This window comes from Cynara cardunculus, assembly GCF_001531365.2.
Source record: "Cynara cardunculus var. scolymus isolate 2C chromosome LG 12, CcrdV1, whole genome shotgun sequence".
Taxonomy (NCBI): domain Eukaryota; kingdom Viridiplantae; phylum Streptophyta; class Magnoliopsida; order Asterales; family Asteraceae; genus Cynara; species Cynara cardunculus.
Window position 1 is genome coordinate 6,842,437 of NC_037539.1, and position 14,989 is coordinate 6,857,425.

General features: G+C 30.6%; 1 protein-coding gene across 1 annotated transcript; it reads right to left on the minus strand.

The window, feature by feature from the left end:
• Positions 1-1,472: 1,472 nt before the first annotated feature.
• Positions 1,473-9,877, minus strand: LOC112523016 (serine carboxypeptidase-like 1). The gene is made up of 14 exons (XM_025132433.1): positions 9,707-9,877; positions 9,277-9,422; positions 7,124-7,200; positions 6,897-7,019; positions 5,889-5,991; positions 5,745-5,782; positions 5,358-5,459; positions 5,197-5,283; positions 4,841-4,915; positions 4,618-4,689; positions 3,770-3,918; positions 3,236-3,349; positions 2,930-2,984; positions 1,473-1,688 (listed from the first exon to the last, which is right to left on the minus strand). The coding sequence occupies exons 1-14, from the start codon at positions 9,838-9,840 to the stop codon at positions 1,593-1,595; spliced, it is 1,371 nt and encodes a 456-aa protein (XP_024988201.1). The 5' UTR covers positions 9,841-9,877; the 3' UTR covers positions 1,473-1,592.
• Between the last annotated feature and the right edge of the window lie 5,112 nt (positions 9,878-14,989).

Below are 14,989 nucleotides of genomic sequence, written 5' to 3' on the forward strand. Positions count from 1 at the left end.
GCTAAGCTCAAACCAATCAGGCACCACCGTTGTGGTTGAGATTTTCCTTTTGTAACCCGTCTCATGGTAATTGGTCTTCAGCTTGATCTCATGTACAAAGCCTGGTCCTGGGCCGGGTAAACCAAATTGGTCCCAAATTTTTTCTTTTCTAAAAATCAATTTTGAAGATTTCTTTAAACAATATCTTATTGAAATGCAGATAGAAGGGTATGTATGTTTAGGCAACGGTGACTATAAATGATTTGAGTAGGACAAAAAATAAACTAGTCGTACATTTGGTTTGACTAGGGCGTAATATTATTTGAGTGGGATAAAAATGTATTTTTATCCTTTTTTTGTTGGAGTCAAACGAGATCAACACAGAAAAATACTAATATGATGGAATAGACATGAAGAACAAAGTTGCAGATTAAGAAATAAAGTGTAGAAAGTTTTTTTCCTGTGAGATAGAGATATAAACAATATCTTATTATCATTATGTGTTCTATATAATACGGATGCGCGCGCACACACACACATATATAATATACATACATACATACATACATACATACATACATACATACATACATACATACATACATACATACATACGTACATACGTACATACGTACATACATACATACACACAAACACACAAACCTATTAAGTGTCAAATACTTGACTGTCACATTGGTTGGAAACCATTGCAAGTGTTCTAAACACTCCAACTGTTTCAAACAGTGTCACACATCCATTCCTAACAAACATTTAATACTAATAACTAGTAAATATTATCTTATCTAGCTTATTATTTCAACATTCTTGTCCTATCAAAATAGGTGAAATAAAAACCATGATACAAGATCGGTAAATTACTAAACTATCTATTTTAAATTAAAACCCTAAAACTTTCTACAATTTTTTCATCCATGTACTCTTGCTTTGTGTTAACTTTATGGCTATATCTTACTTCTCTCATCTTCCTTTTTCCGCTCTAACCTCTTTTTGTTCCTTGAACTAAACTATCGTCAACAAAGATGGACATTTAGACTAGCCATACCAGTCTAGATTTTAATCTTGTTTTCCTTTTTAAGTATGTTTGGTATCTTTTTTTTAAACAAATCATACCAAATTTCTTTTGGACCAGACCAAACAACCACTGTACTTTTTTCAGTTTGATGCTAGGTCTGGTCTAGACCTAGCCTGACTTTTTTTTTTACTATGTCAACCGACAGGTTTATTTTGGAACCAATATGTATGCAACTCTTTAATTGTAGAAACTGTGTTACATTTTAACCTTTTAATAAACAAAATTTTTAATAGAATCTAACTGCTGTTTCTTTTTTATTTAATGAATTTAATGAGCTAAAAACTTAATTCATCTGTTTGCGACTTGATTGTCACAAAATGTCATAATTAAAGGTAGAATTAGAACACATGCATTACTTTTGAAATAAACAATGATTTTATAACAAACTAAACCAAAGAGTTCAGAAGTGGTTGTTACAAAAACCAAACAACAATTAATAATAACCTCCATACAGATGTCAATAATCCACACAAACGTGTTAGTGAGGTTAAAATTTAACTGAAAAAAGAACAAACAACCTCTAAGACTTTATAGAATTAGTATGAGAATCGAGCCATGTCTCCACCATCATCATCGATTCTTCAGGCTTGTATAACGCCACCGCATGACCACCATCCTACGAAACCCGTACGTTAGTCATTCATTAGTTTCGACTTGACAATCAAAAATACGTTAACAAACAATATACACAAATTTTCATCTCAAACTTGTGCACTTTTGAATGTGATTTTAGGGCTTAGTTTAGTTAGTGATATTAAACAGTAATCAATAGGAATGAAAATAAAAAAATAACTGTTTAATTTTATATAATATAATGAACAAATTCTCCCATAGACCCAAAATTCCATTCCAGGTTAAACTAGAGCAATGAAAAAAAAATTCATTTCCATTTTCATTCTCTGTTATTTTCATTTCCCAATGTAAACCAAACAACTCCCAAGATTTTAATCAGATAATTGACACTTTAAATCAAAACAACCATCATCGTTGAAAAATTATAAACATGGAGCTAAAATCGAGCATCAGAACATTTACAGATACATTGGTACACACGTATACGTAGAAACTCATCAAGGACATGCTCTTATTTTCCTTTTGAAGTATATAATATTTATATACGACAAATGCAACAAATAAACTCACACACCCTCCTCACCTTTGGTGATGTTCGAACTTCTGACCTCTTAGGAAGTCAAGGACTACGATACCGTAGACCAACGGCCCTTTGGTAACATACTCTTATTTTGATGGTCATAAGAATTGCATCATTTTCATCTAATTTTGATAACTAATAGAAATGGTTTGGGACAAATGAACAATGAAAAAATAAGCAACAAATATGATAAAGAAAATATAAATAATTTGATTAATAATCATTAAAACGAGTTTAAATGAGAAAACGGTCAACTTGTAAAAAGTGCGAAAAGGGTTAAATCACATGTGATACGAACATGTCGCGTTTACCAAGTCGTCCGCTTTCTTTCGGGCATATGCCATATCACATGTGATTTTACCCTACCAATCACGTGATTCAACCCTTCTCGCACTTTTCATAAGAGGCTGTTTGATTAACACTTAATAGTTCCATTAAAAGACAACATTTGAATAGTGAATCTTGTTTGGCAAAAAAAAAAAAAAGTCGGTCTCTTAATGGTTCTAAAACCAGTTGAAAGATTTTGTATCTTGGGTCTTCCTTAACTATTCAATGCCCTAATTTCATTCTGAACAAATACCAAACAATTATATTTTATTTTATACTACATCACAAGAGCCACTTAATCATTCTGCATTAAACCATTCAACAACTTGACCAAATTATCGCGTAATAATAATCACTTGTCACAAGCAAGTTCTTACCTTAATGGTCGCATATTTCAAAGAGTATTTGGCTTTTGAGTATGTCTTGAAATATCTACATAACAACAAAATGGAGTTCAATCGTATTAGATTTTCAAAAAACCCCCACCAAATATTCAAATTTTTGCGTTTTCAATCCCCGGAACTTGTTTTGTTGCAAAACAACCATTCTACTTCATAAACTTGACAAAAAAAAACCAAAAAACTACATATTTTGTCGACAATCCAAATTATTGAAGCATAAACAAACAATTTCTTGAAAACAATACACGAAAATGTCCAAAAGCGGAAGGAACTTGAACTCACCCTGCGACCTGAGTACGAACGAACCATGGTTTCCACGAGATTTTAGTTTTAAGATCAAGAAGATCTATCCATTGCCTCGTGCCCATGTACGGAAATGTCATATCATGATCACCACTGCAACTCAATTTAACGCAGTTTTGAATAGACTATAAAAGAAAGCAAAAACTAAACTTTCGTATTGGGTTTGTACGAGTGGATTCGAATCTCGAAACTAAGTTTATAAGTTATAACCAATTATGCAAGCCTAATTTGGGTTAGATCTCTTTTTTTTTATTAACCTGGATATCCAACCCGCTATGCGAGCCGACTAATCCCAGGGCGACCACCTGCTTTGCAGATAGCCCAGAGTCACCGCATTTGAACCTTCGTGGTCACAAGGGGATTTTTATTCCTCGTTGAATTTGAACCTGAGACCTCCTGGTACTTTTGACCTTTGAAGCCAAGCTCAAACCAATCAGGCACCACCCTTGTGGTTGGGTTCGATCTTTATTCTTATACAATATAACGAGCACAAGGGAGATCGAGGGAGATTACTTGATGATCAAAGCTCGACAATTTTTGGTAAGAAGTTGTTTATGGGAGGCCAAACTGCTGAAGATATTGTACGAGTAATATATGGTGTCGTTTTTCCCATACAAAGCACGGATGCTCATGTTCGTGAACAACCAATTGTCTACTGTTCCCTGCACATCACAAGATAAATAACATCTTTTATGATACCATGGTAAAGATATATGAAACCCCCTTCATATTACTTTAAAAAGAACTCTATAAGGGGGCGTTTGGTTCGCAAAATTGAATTTGGTGGAATTGGAATCCATCACAGGAATTTGACTTTGAAGGATTTGGAATGAAGTTTGACCGAATTTGACCATGTATTTTGTTGATAAGAACCGGAATAAAATGAGGGTGACGACGACAATAGTGGCATGGTGATCAGTGGCGAGTTAGGGTAGGGGATGAGTGACAGTGACAGCAGCGGTATGTGATGGGTGGCGGTCGTGACAACGACTGTCTGGGGAGGAGGTGTGACAGTGAAAGTAGTATGGTCATGGTGGGGGTGTGACAGTTAAAGTAGTTTGGCCGTGGTGGGGGTGTGACAGTGACATGCAAAAAAATGGAATTCAATTTCTTCACTTATGTAAAGGGATGATGAATTCAAATAAATTCAAAGGATCCAAAGAAAGGAATTAGAATTTGGTCAAAGGGATCATTCCAATTCTCTTCAAATGCTTTGAATTCTGCGAACCAACAACACTGAAGAGATAAAGGAGGTTCTAACGTTTATAGAGGTTATAAATACAGTGTCTAGCTGATATGAGACTTCAACATATACCATTATCAATTGTTAATGTTCGATTTTAAATATACAACGAACATACCTCATGAATGTGGAGAGCTTGTCGGACCGCTTTCGTGTTTGCCCAAATATTCGAATACAGATAAATGGATTCCTAAAAGAGAACGTATAATCGTAGGAAAGGTTGTAAATCTAAGATATATATATATATATGTATATATATGTGTATATATATATGTATATATATATATATATGTATATATACTCGAAGAAAAATTCGTTTAACGGTAGGGTTTAGAGTTTACTCGACAAAATGCTTCTGGATCTTGTACGTTGCAAACCGGCTCTAAGATGTTAGCTATGTTAATTCGAGTAAGGCACTGCAATTGAAAAGCGTATGTTTATTCATAATGAATAAAAATTTGTGTCTCCAAATCTCGTATTTCCTCCCTGTCGCACTTATCACTTGAAGTCAAGTCATGATTTGATTTAATTTAATTTAATATAAATTTATTTAATTTTCTCTTCAATAAAGTGATGACGTGTTTTCATGTGATTCGTGGACAGAAACGGAACATAAAATTTAAGTTTATTTCATTATAATGTAAGTGATCGGTGAATATACTTAAAAAAGACGGGCAAAATTCAACAATCAACTCACCTCATTTACGCGTTGAAGACTATTCAAGCACATTGTGTTGTTCGGATCTAAGTACACGTATTTCCCCCCGCAATTTTCTTTTGCCGACTGAAAAATTCAAAAGCTTACGACCTTCTAAGACTTTTAAAATACGTAGTAAATGACTCAAAGTCCGTACATACCTCATAGATTTCATCGTCTATAAGTGCAGAGCGGTAGGCAAATTCAACTCTCGAATTGAAATCTATGAACTTATCAGTAAGAGGATTCACGATCAAGAAACCCTACACCGAAATCCAAACATGTGAAATATTAATCAATCAACAAAACGTGCATAATACTGAAGTTGAGTCCCCTTCTTTTACAAACCCACTAAGTTATATAAACCGACCAATCAGTTTTCGTGTGTTGTTTCACATGTGAAAATGTAGTGTTGTTTCATATGTGAACGTTCTGGGCTGTTTTATTTTCACGGATAAAACAACACTCTATAGATACTGCATTTTCACTCTGTAAACAATATTCTGGTTTGTAAATGAGTTTTGGAAGATATATATGTAAGGAATTACTTTGATGTTCAATTTTGGTTGAACCCTTCGTTCGTTGCCTACAAAAATAAAGAGAACGTTTAACGACCCGTAACTTGGTAACGTTTAAAACGAGTTTTAAGAAGTTGTTTTCATCCGTTTTTAAACCGGAAAAAACATCGTTACCGTCGTATATTCTTGAAACGACATTTGGAATGATAATTCCCATGTAAGAAATCCCCGTAATGTACAATGGATTACTGAGAAACGTAGGATGATCCAGGAGCCACTGCAAATTCATGAAAATACAAATCATACATCAAACAACCAATCATTCTGCTTCCGAAATAAATGAAAACTTCGGTGTAATATATATATATATATATATATATATATATATATATATATAAAGGATCATGCGAAAAGTTATGATTAAACGTCTATATATATGTTGTGAATGCAAAATGTGCTTAATCAATATGATTAAGCTTGTGTATCATGCATATAATCATATATGATATTGAACTTATCACTTTCTCGTAAAATGTTTAGCTTCTGTTTGGATCTGCCCATATATCTATATAGGGATGTTCTCAGTCAAATTAAGAGGACAAGAAAATGGCCAAATCACAATGAATTACATGTATTTTTTGTTTCATAACATGAAACAACACTGTATGTTCCGCATATATCGTTTCACAACATAAAATAACACATATATTCATCGGTTATCATATATATATATATATATATAGGGTATATTTCAAATGCAATCATGTCCATTTGTACAACCAATGCAACCCAATTAATTGAGATATTTATAGAAATGATGAGAGTTTATTTATTATGATTTGAATATTTATGGAAGATAAATATGGTTCATTAATTATGATCAACACTTTATATTAGGAAACAATCAAAACTTATATGAAATCACATATTCTTCAAATTAAATGGACGGTTGAGATTGAGTTGTATTGGTAATACAAATATAAATAGTTGTATAATAACTCACCCCTCTCTCTCTTTCTATATATATATAGATAGATAGATATAGATACTGCAAATCATATAGAAAAATGGAAATCATCTAAAAGTTAGAAATCATGAAAACCATTTTCATATATCCTTTCATTGGTAAAACAAGACATGAGAAAACCAGGCCAATTTCATGTATTGTTTCATAACATTTACCTTTCTTATAAAATCATAGGCATGAGTAACTACAAGGGAATCGCTGCTCCTTGACGATTTGGACGTCTTGGCATACGAAAATCCGGTGCCAACGGGGAGATCTATGAATATGATGTTAGCCGTCTACAACATACCCAAAACACTTAGAAGATTGTTGCACGATTTAACTCGACACGTGATGTGAGTCGAGCCAAACCAATGATATGCATATAGTAAATAATTCGTACCTTTGTCCATGAATACGGGTTCAATTCCAATTTTACTTCACTTCTATTTGCATTGCCATATTTGAAATTAAGTGGACCTGTAACAAGATCAAATTAATATATAGTTTGTATTATTACGAATGCGGAAATCTATAGTTCTAGATCCGGTTCGTGATTTTTATTTGCAAAACGAACCATGTGGGACGAGGTGTTAAATATCATCGATCTTTTAAGTACCCAAATCGTCATCTTCTTGTTTGGAGGAACATATGCATATGAGTCGGAATTAAATGTCACACAAAATATGTGGTCGATCGAATATCATCCATCTTTAAGTCTTGATGTTTAATGATATGATTGATATAAACGTTGTAACGACTTTACCAAAGCGCCTAGCGGTCTCTGGACTTCTTGTGTCTTTAAAGATCACAGGTTTAAACTACAATAACGTAAGGAGCATGCGTATTTGATTGGTTTTTTATTAAGTCGTGTATGGATAAAGATGTTTGTATGGATTATTTGTACATATAAATTATTAAATTTAAAAAATTATATATATTATTAAGCAGTACCTAATATTTAATAAGTTATTTTAAAAAAAAATATAATATTATATAGAGGTTAAATGTGTTTTATTGTTAATATAAATATTAGGTGGATACATGACTTTTAGGGATACCTAAGAGTTTAAAATAACTGATTTTTGTACCAACTTTAAATTACAGATATAAAAACTTGTCATTTTGTTCAAATTTTGAATGATATTTGAATTTTCAGGTAACACATGTGAAATTTAAGTTTTTTAAATTGGAAAAAATGAACATGCGAACATATAAATGTAATCAAATAAAAGAGTTAAAATTATAATGTACAATATATAAAACATACAAAATTATAAATGATTTAGCATCATGGTACTACAGTGATATGCGATTTTCAATGTCATGTACCAACCAAGTTTGCATGCTTGGTACAGTACTATCTAGGAGTGCTCACGGCCCGGGTTGATCGGTTTGGAGCCGTTTTAACAACTCAACCCAATGTTGACGGTTTGAAAAATTTCAACCCAACCCAACCCAACCCAACCCGTTTGGGTTGATCGGGTTGTGTTTAAACAATGTAAAATTACATAAAAATAAAGAAAACTTTCCTTTGAAATACGACCGACCATTCAAGATAATATGCAAGTTCATCAAATATTTAGATATTACGATAAAAATGTTTAAACCAAATGATAATACATCAATCAACAACAATAGTTTTAGACATTTCCAACCCCGATGCTTTCGTTTTCTTAACGTTGAGGTTGGTCATGTCATAATTGTCATCTACAATTCAAAGCTAAAGTTAAGGTCGGGTTCATCGGGTTGTCGGGTTGGTCGGGTTTTTTTGGGGCTGACCCGATTCCAACCCAATAAGGTCGGGTTGACTAATTTTTTTATCGATCATGCATCGGGTTACCTCAGGTTGGGTTTTTTTTTTTTAAATCGGGTTGGGTTGGTCGGGTTCATCGGGTTTTTGAGCACCCCTAGTACTATCAACGGACTATAACTGGTAACGATCAGTTAAGTTGATATCAATTTAACATATATTAATTGATCTGATTTGATACAAAATTACCATCCAAAAAAACTTTAAAATGTATATGACAAATATTCAAAATAAATATCTTATGAAAAAGATATAGTTATAAAAATACGTTTAATTAACAAGAAAAACTTTTTTTTTCTTTTAAGTTATAAATAAAGATAAGATTAAAAAATAGATGATCTATTTTTAAAATAAATTATAGGCAAATTGTATCAAAAAAATAAGGTACTTTTAACTTGATTATTATTTTGAGTACCATACTTTTAAAATTTTCATTTTGGTACCTAAGATATAAAGTTTTGAAAATTTAAGTATTCGGTTTACCGGTTGAAGCATTAACATGTTACCATGATGATGTAACGAGTGGTGAGATGAAATTCGGTTGAATAGCAAATAATACTGAATTAGATAACACATCAACATGATAACTAGTTAATGCTTCAACTGCTATTGACTGTGTACTTAAATGTTTAAAATTTTACGTACTAGATACCAAAATGAAAATTTTGAAAGTATATTACTTAAAATAAGAATTAAATTAAATTATTAATTAAGAAATAACGAAAAAGAAAAAGAAAAGTTACCGATTTGGTAAAGAAAGGGAATAATGGCAGAGGTTCCTGGGCCACCAGTTAGATAAAGAAGCAACGGATCTCTCTGGGGATTTCTTTCAGACTTGACAAAATAGTAGAATAACTGCACTTCTTCATTTTCTCCCACTCCAATATAACTGCAATTTTACCTTTATATATTATTCAATATCAAAAGGGAGAATATGCAATCTCATTACAACAACAATGTATGATTAATCAATTGTCATCATATCAATAATCGTTGCGATTCTAGTATACAAAACGCAATTGATGTAATATACGTTGTTTCTCGTGTTTTTCCATTTACAGATTGAAAACCCTAATTGAACAATTAGTTTGGGGTAAAATACAGATCTAGACGATGAAGCTAGTGTAAAACGGTGGTTTTTGAATGAAAAGAGCGAAGTTGAAAGGTACAGACCCGGTTTGGAGAGCGAAGGGAAGCTGGCCGGAAAATCCAGGGAGTTTTCCGACGATGGATTTCGAATGTGAAAGCTGTAGCATGTGGAATTGCAGTATGAAGAGCAGGAGGAGGACGATAAGCGGAATCCGCATTTTGCCTGTTGCCTCCTGCACACCTATGTGTGTATATATATATATGTATAAACTAAATGTTTGAATAATAATGTAATAATTGAATTTTGAAGAGCTTGATAAAGATGTTATGTTATACTTGGATCTACATTTGTATTTGTATCTTTATTTATGTGACTAGTCGTGTACCCGTGCAATGTGGCGTGGACTGTTTAACAATTTTAAAGTTTTACTGGTTTTATTATTGAAGATTTAACGATAATATAAGTTATACTTGACCTTTACATATTAATACAATTTGAATAAATAAGAGTTGTGGTTCCAATTATAGTCTATCGATGRAAAAAAATTGTATGACAATTTAAAATCTAATATATTTAAACGACTCCACAAATGTGTTCGATTTACACCAAGAGCAAAGAATCAAGAGATCGAGAGCGAGACCGAGAGTTCTAGAGCAATTGAATGAGAGATGAATGATAGAACTTTTAATACTCATGGTGAATATCAGTTTGAATCTCACCTTGGGGGATAGGGAGAAGACATAGAGGTATGCGAAAGTGAATGCATGAATGAAATGAGTCAAAAGTATCTTGAGAACATGAAAAGAAAAGATAATAATGTGCATTGGTAACTTGTACTATATGTTATTTTAATTGTAGATTAAGATATTTTAACATTGAATGCATAAAGTAGTAGTAGTACTTAATGCATTATGAGTTGTTTTTAAGACTTTGTGCATAAAAATATATAATACTTTGTGTATTAAAAATTGTTTTTAAGATTTTTGATAAATCTGGTTTATAAGATAGTATGAATATGATAAGGTATATCAATATATTATAAATCAAGAATTATAATGGGGGCTATATGTAGTTTTAAGAAATCGATAATGTTTTATTTTTACATGAAATATAAATTTGAATATATCATAAAAAATTTAAAAAATATATCGATATTAGTATCAAATTAATTATTTAAAAGCCATCAGTGTTTTGTGTAATTTATTTAATTCAATTTTTTTTATTATAATTTAATAATGAAGTAATTTATTTTTAACTTAATAACATAATATTTTTTATAGATAATAATTAAGTCTCTTCTTAAAACTCAATAATTATCATAATTATATTTTAAATTTTTTATATTAAAAAATGAAGTTTTAGTAAGTTATACTTACGTACAATTTACTTGTAATCTTGAACTTTAAAAATATGCATCAATGAACAATAATTAATGCATAAAAAATAATTTTTAAAAGTTTTTATCAAATAGTTATAATATAATATAGATATAGAGAAAGGGGGTAAGGAGTTTCAAACTAGAGCAATAATAATAAAAAAAACATACAAATAACCAAATTACATACAACATCATATGTGATTTTACACTAACGATCAACATAAAAGTATGTGGATAACATGACCACTACGACATCAAGTTACGATCAAAATCGCATGAATCAAATATGATTCGTCTATTTTCTTATTTTAACATATTTATATGATTAGATAATAAGGAAAATATATATTGGATTAAAACATTTAAATGAATCGTTTTTTTTAAATTTAAATTCTATTTTTTTTTTAATGATAGATGTGTTTTCATGATCGGATCTCGGGGCTTTCCTTTCTTAATTTCATTAGGGTCAACGAAAACGTCGCTATTATTTTATTTTTACGACACCATATTTATGATTACCATTAAATAGTTTGTATAATATGTTGCAAGTTGAGATGATGAATTTCATTGATATATGGAAAATATCAAATGATAATATAAAAAAAATAGATCTGAATTTTTGATCATTTTTAATCTCATATTCACCTATGAATTACACTTTAGAAATAAATTGATCAGGTGCACTTTATTAGTATTGACATTCAGTGGTTGTTTAACAGTTGCTGAATGGTTTGATGCAGAATGAATAAGATGTTAAAATGATTAAGAGTCTCTCATGATATAGTGCAAAATAAAATATAATTGTTTGTAATGAAATTAGGGCATTGAATGATTAAGAAAGATTCATGATATAAAATCATTCAAAGAGTTTTAGAACCATTAAAAAACATATTTTATTTTTATCAAACAAGCTTTCACCTCTTAACGATGACAACGCATCTTTTGCCACCACTGAGCACCAAGCAACACCACCACATCCCCACCATGGTCCTCCACTAAAATAAACAAACCCACCAAGATGTCCACGTTTTTCATACAACCCACTAAAATTATCAAATCCACCAACAAATCCACTTCCATTTACAAAAAATGGTCTTCGAAAAATCTGATTTTGCAAAGGAAAAAAAGACCATAAGCGGAGATTTAAACGATAACACCTTGATTTTATAAAAATATAAGAACACTCTTATCACATGTGATAATCATAATATACGTGATGAGACATGGTGGTGTGCGTACGACTTGGTCCGTGATCTACATCACACCAGAGGTCGTCTACGTCCCTAATTTAGTATCGCATATGATATATTATAATATCACATTAAGAATACTCTTATCACATGTGATAATATACATGATGCAGCCTATTAGTGTGCAGGCGTCTTTGCCTGCAAAGTTGCACCAAAAGTTGTTTATGTCTAGTTATTAAATTCAACATTTATCCATAGTTTAAACGTGTCTATTAGTTGACTATAAAGTAGTTTTGAGGGGAGGTTTATTTTACAAACCTTTTATTTACAATAAATTATGCAAAATACATCTTAGCCGTTGATCTAGTTTAATTTACATGTCTTGGCTCAGGTTTGCAACTCACCTGCTTTATGGCATTGCTGCCTTTTTCCAGCAAAGTTTGTCTCTGAAACTATGTTGAAATTCAAACATAAATCTTTAACAAATTATATGTGTATATACAAGGTTTGGGTCACGTGAGACAAAACTGTTTTTATGAGACACGTTTTTTATATTTGAAACTTCATAACAAAAAGCTGTGAAGGTAAAAAAAAATTTGAAATCGAACATTCACAGCGTTTTGCTGTGAAGTTTCAAGTATAAAAAACTTGTTTTACATGACTCACGAAAACAATTTTGACTCGCAATATATAATAGTTTAAATTATTAATTTTTATACAATTCGCACGTGTGAAAAAATAAAGACAAAGAAAGTCAAGTACGGGAAATTGGGGGGATCCACATAGTACTTGAATAATCTTCTTTATAAACCTAAATAGGCATAATAAATAAAAAAAGTAAATTACATTTTTGTCCCTGTGGTGATAGAAATTGTAATTTTAGGTGGCGTTTGTTTTTTAAGAGGTGTTTAAGTCTGAAGTCTGAATTCACTTCTGAATTTTAAAAGGTGGTGCTGAAGTCTGAAATCTGAATCAGTCAGACTGTTTGTTTTTACGTTTGAAATCTGAAATCTGAATCATTGAAATCTAGGCTTTCTTTGCAAGCATTGGAAGCTCTAAAAGCAATTAAGAGGTTTTAAGTGAAAATGTTACCTCTAAATAATTCAGACATAATCAGAGCTTCTAAGCTCTTAATTGAAAAAAAAAAACAAACACACTTAATACCCTAAGGTCTGACCGATTCAGACATAAGAGGGTATTAAGTGCTTTTTAGGTAAAAACAAACAGGGCCTTAGTCTCTATGGTTTAAAAATTGTAGTTTTCGATTCTATAATTTGTAATTCATAGCTATTTTGATGTTTATGATTTACGGTTTTTATTGTTTACATTTTTTACTGTTTTGATTCCTTGTACTTTGAAGGTAAGAATCGAACAAAAATAGCAATAGATTACAAATCACACGGGAGAAAATCTCAATTTCAAAACAACCTGTGCTTTTTGGTTTTCGTCCCTAGAATTCGTAAAATGCATTTTTGTACGTCAAGTAAAAGTTTTTGAACAAATATAATATATTATTTGAAAGATAATATTTTTTTGGTAAAAAATTAACATTTTCTTTTTTCAAAAAACACATATTTTAAAAAAATATTAGCGAGATAAGTTGTCTTCTACTAGTTTTATTRATATTGGTATATTAATGAATAATTTAGAATTTTTTTAATTAATTTAATATATTTATTAAATAACATGTAAAATATCTAAATATTAAAATTAAAAGTATATTGTTTAATAAGAACTAGTAGATGTCATAATAAAATAATTTTGAAAGTACAATGTTGTAATAAGAAATTCACATCACTATAGTACATGTAGACAGCCTACGTGGACAATGAGATGGTATGAAAACCTGGTATAATGGGTAATTTAAATCAAAAGGTTAATCAATGCTATAAATTTTTCAAAGTACATTGTTTTAATAAAAAATAGTTTGAAAGTACATTGCTCTAATAAAAATTAGTTTGAAAGTACATTGTTGTAATGAGAAAAACTGAAAGTACAATGTTATAATAAAGAAATTTATGAAAATAGATGGATATTCTGTGCATTTTGTTCTAATATATATATATATATATATATAGAGAGAGAGAGAGAGAGAGAGAGGTGGTTTATTGTATAAAACATCTAATTCATATAGCTCATACAATCCAATCAATTAAAATAATTATATAAATAATAATGGTTTATTTATTATGATTTAAATATTTATGCAAGATATTTATATTTTATCAATGACGATCAACACTTTATATTATGAAAAAATCAATATATTTATGAAGAAAAATAATTGTCAGAGTAGAAGGACGGTTCAGATTGGGTTGTATGGGTGTACGAATGACACAGGTTGTATTTGAAAAATATATATATATATATATATATATATATATATAGAGAGAGAGAGAGAGAGAGAGAGTTTGTTTCAAATACAACCAATTGCATTTGTACAACCAATGCAACGCAATAGATTGAGATATTTAGGTTAAAATGCATGAAATAGCAACTTATTTTCACAAAATTTCTTATTATAGCATTCTACTTTTGTTTTTCTTTATTACAACAATGTACTTTCAAATTATTTTTTATTAAGGCATTGTACTTTAAAAAATCTACCCATAATAGCAATGGATAACCTGTTACCTTTTAAACCGATTAACCCTTTGACTTTTTTGTTTGTGTGGCTTTAATGAGGTGATGTGGATGACACATCATTTTGATGACTTAACTAAAATTAAAATAAAAACATATTTCAAATTATTATTAGTGATTTTCATTTTTTATTGCTATTATCTAAAAAAACATTT

Bases quoted from the DNA above. Each gene is read 5' to 3' on its own strand.
- LOC112523016 (XM_025132433.1), bottom strand. From the start codon at position 9,840: ATGCGGATTCCGCTTATCGTCCTCCTCCTGCTCTTCATACTGCAATTC. The intron at 7,201-9,276 runs GTAACTTTTCTT...ATCTTGTTACAG, and splicing joins TCCCTTTCTTTACCAAATCG to GTCCACTTAATTTCAAATAT. The intron at 3,350-3,769 runs GTAATCTCCCTC...ATTGAGTTGCAG, and splicing joins TGTCGAGCTTTGATCATCAA to TGGTGATCATGATATGACAT.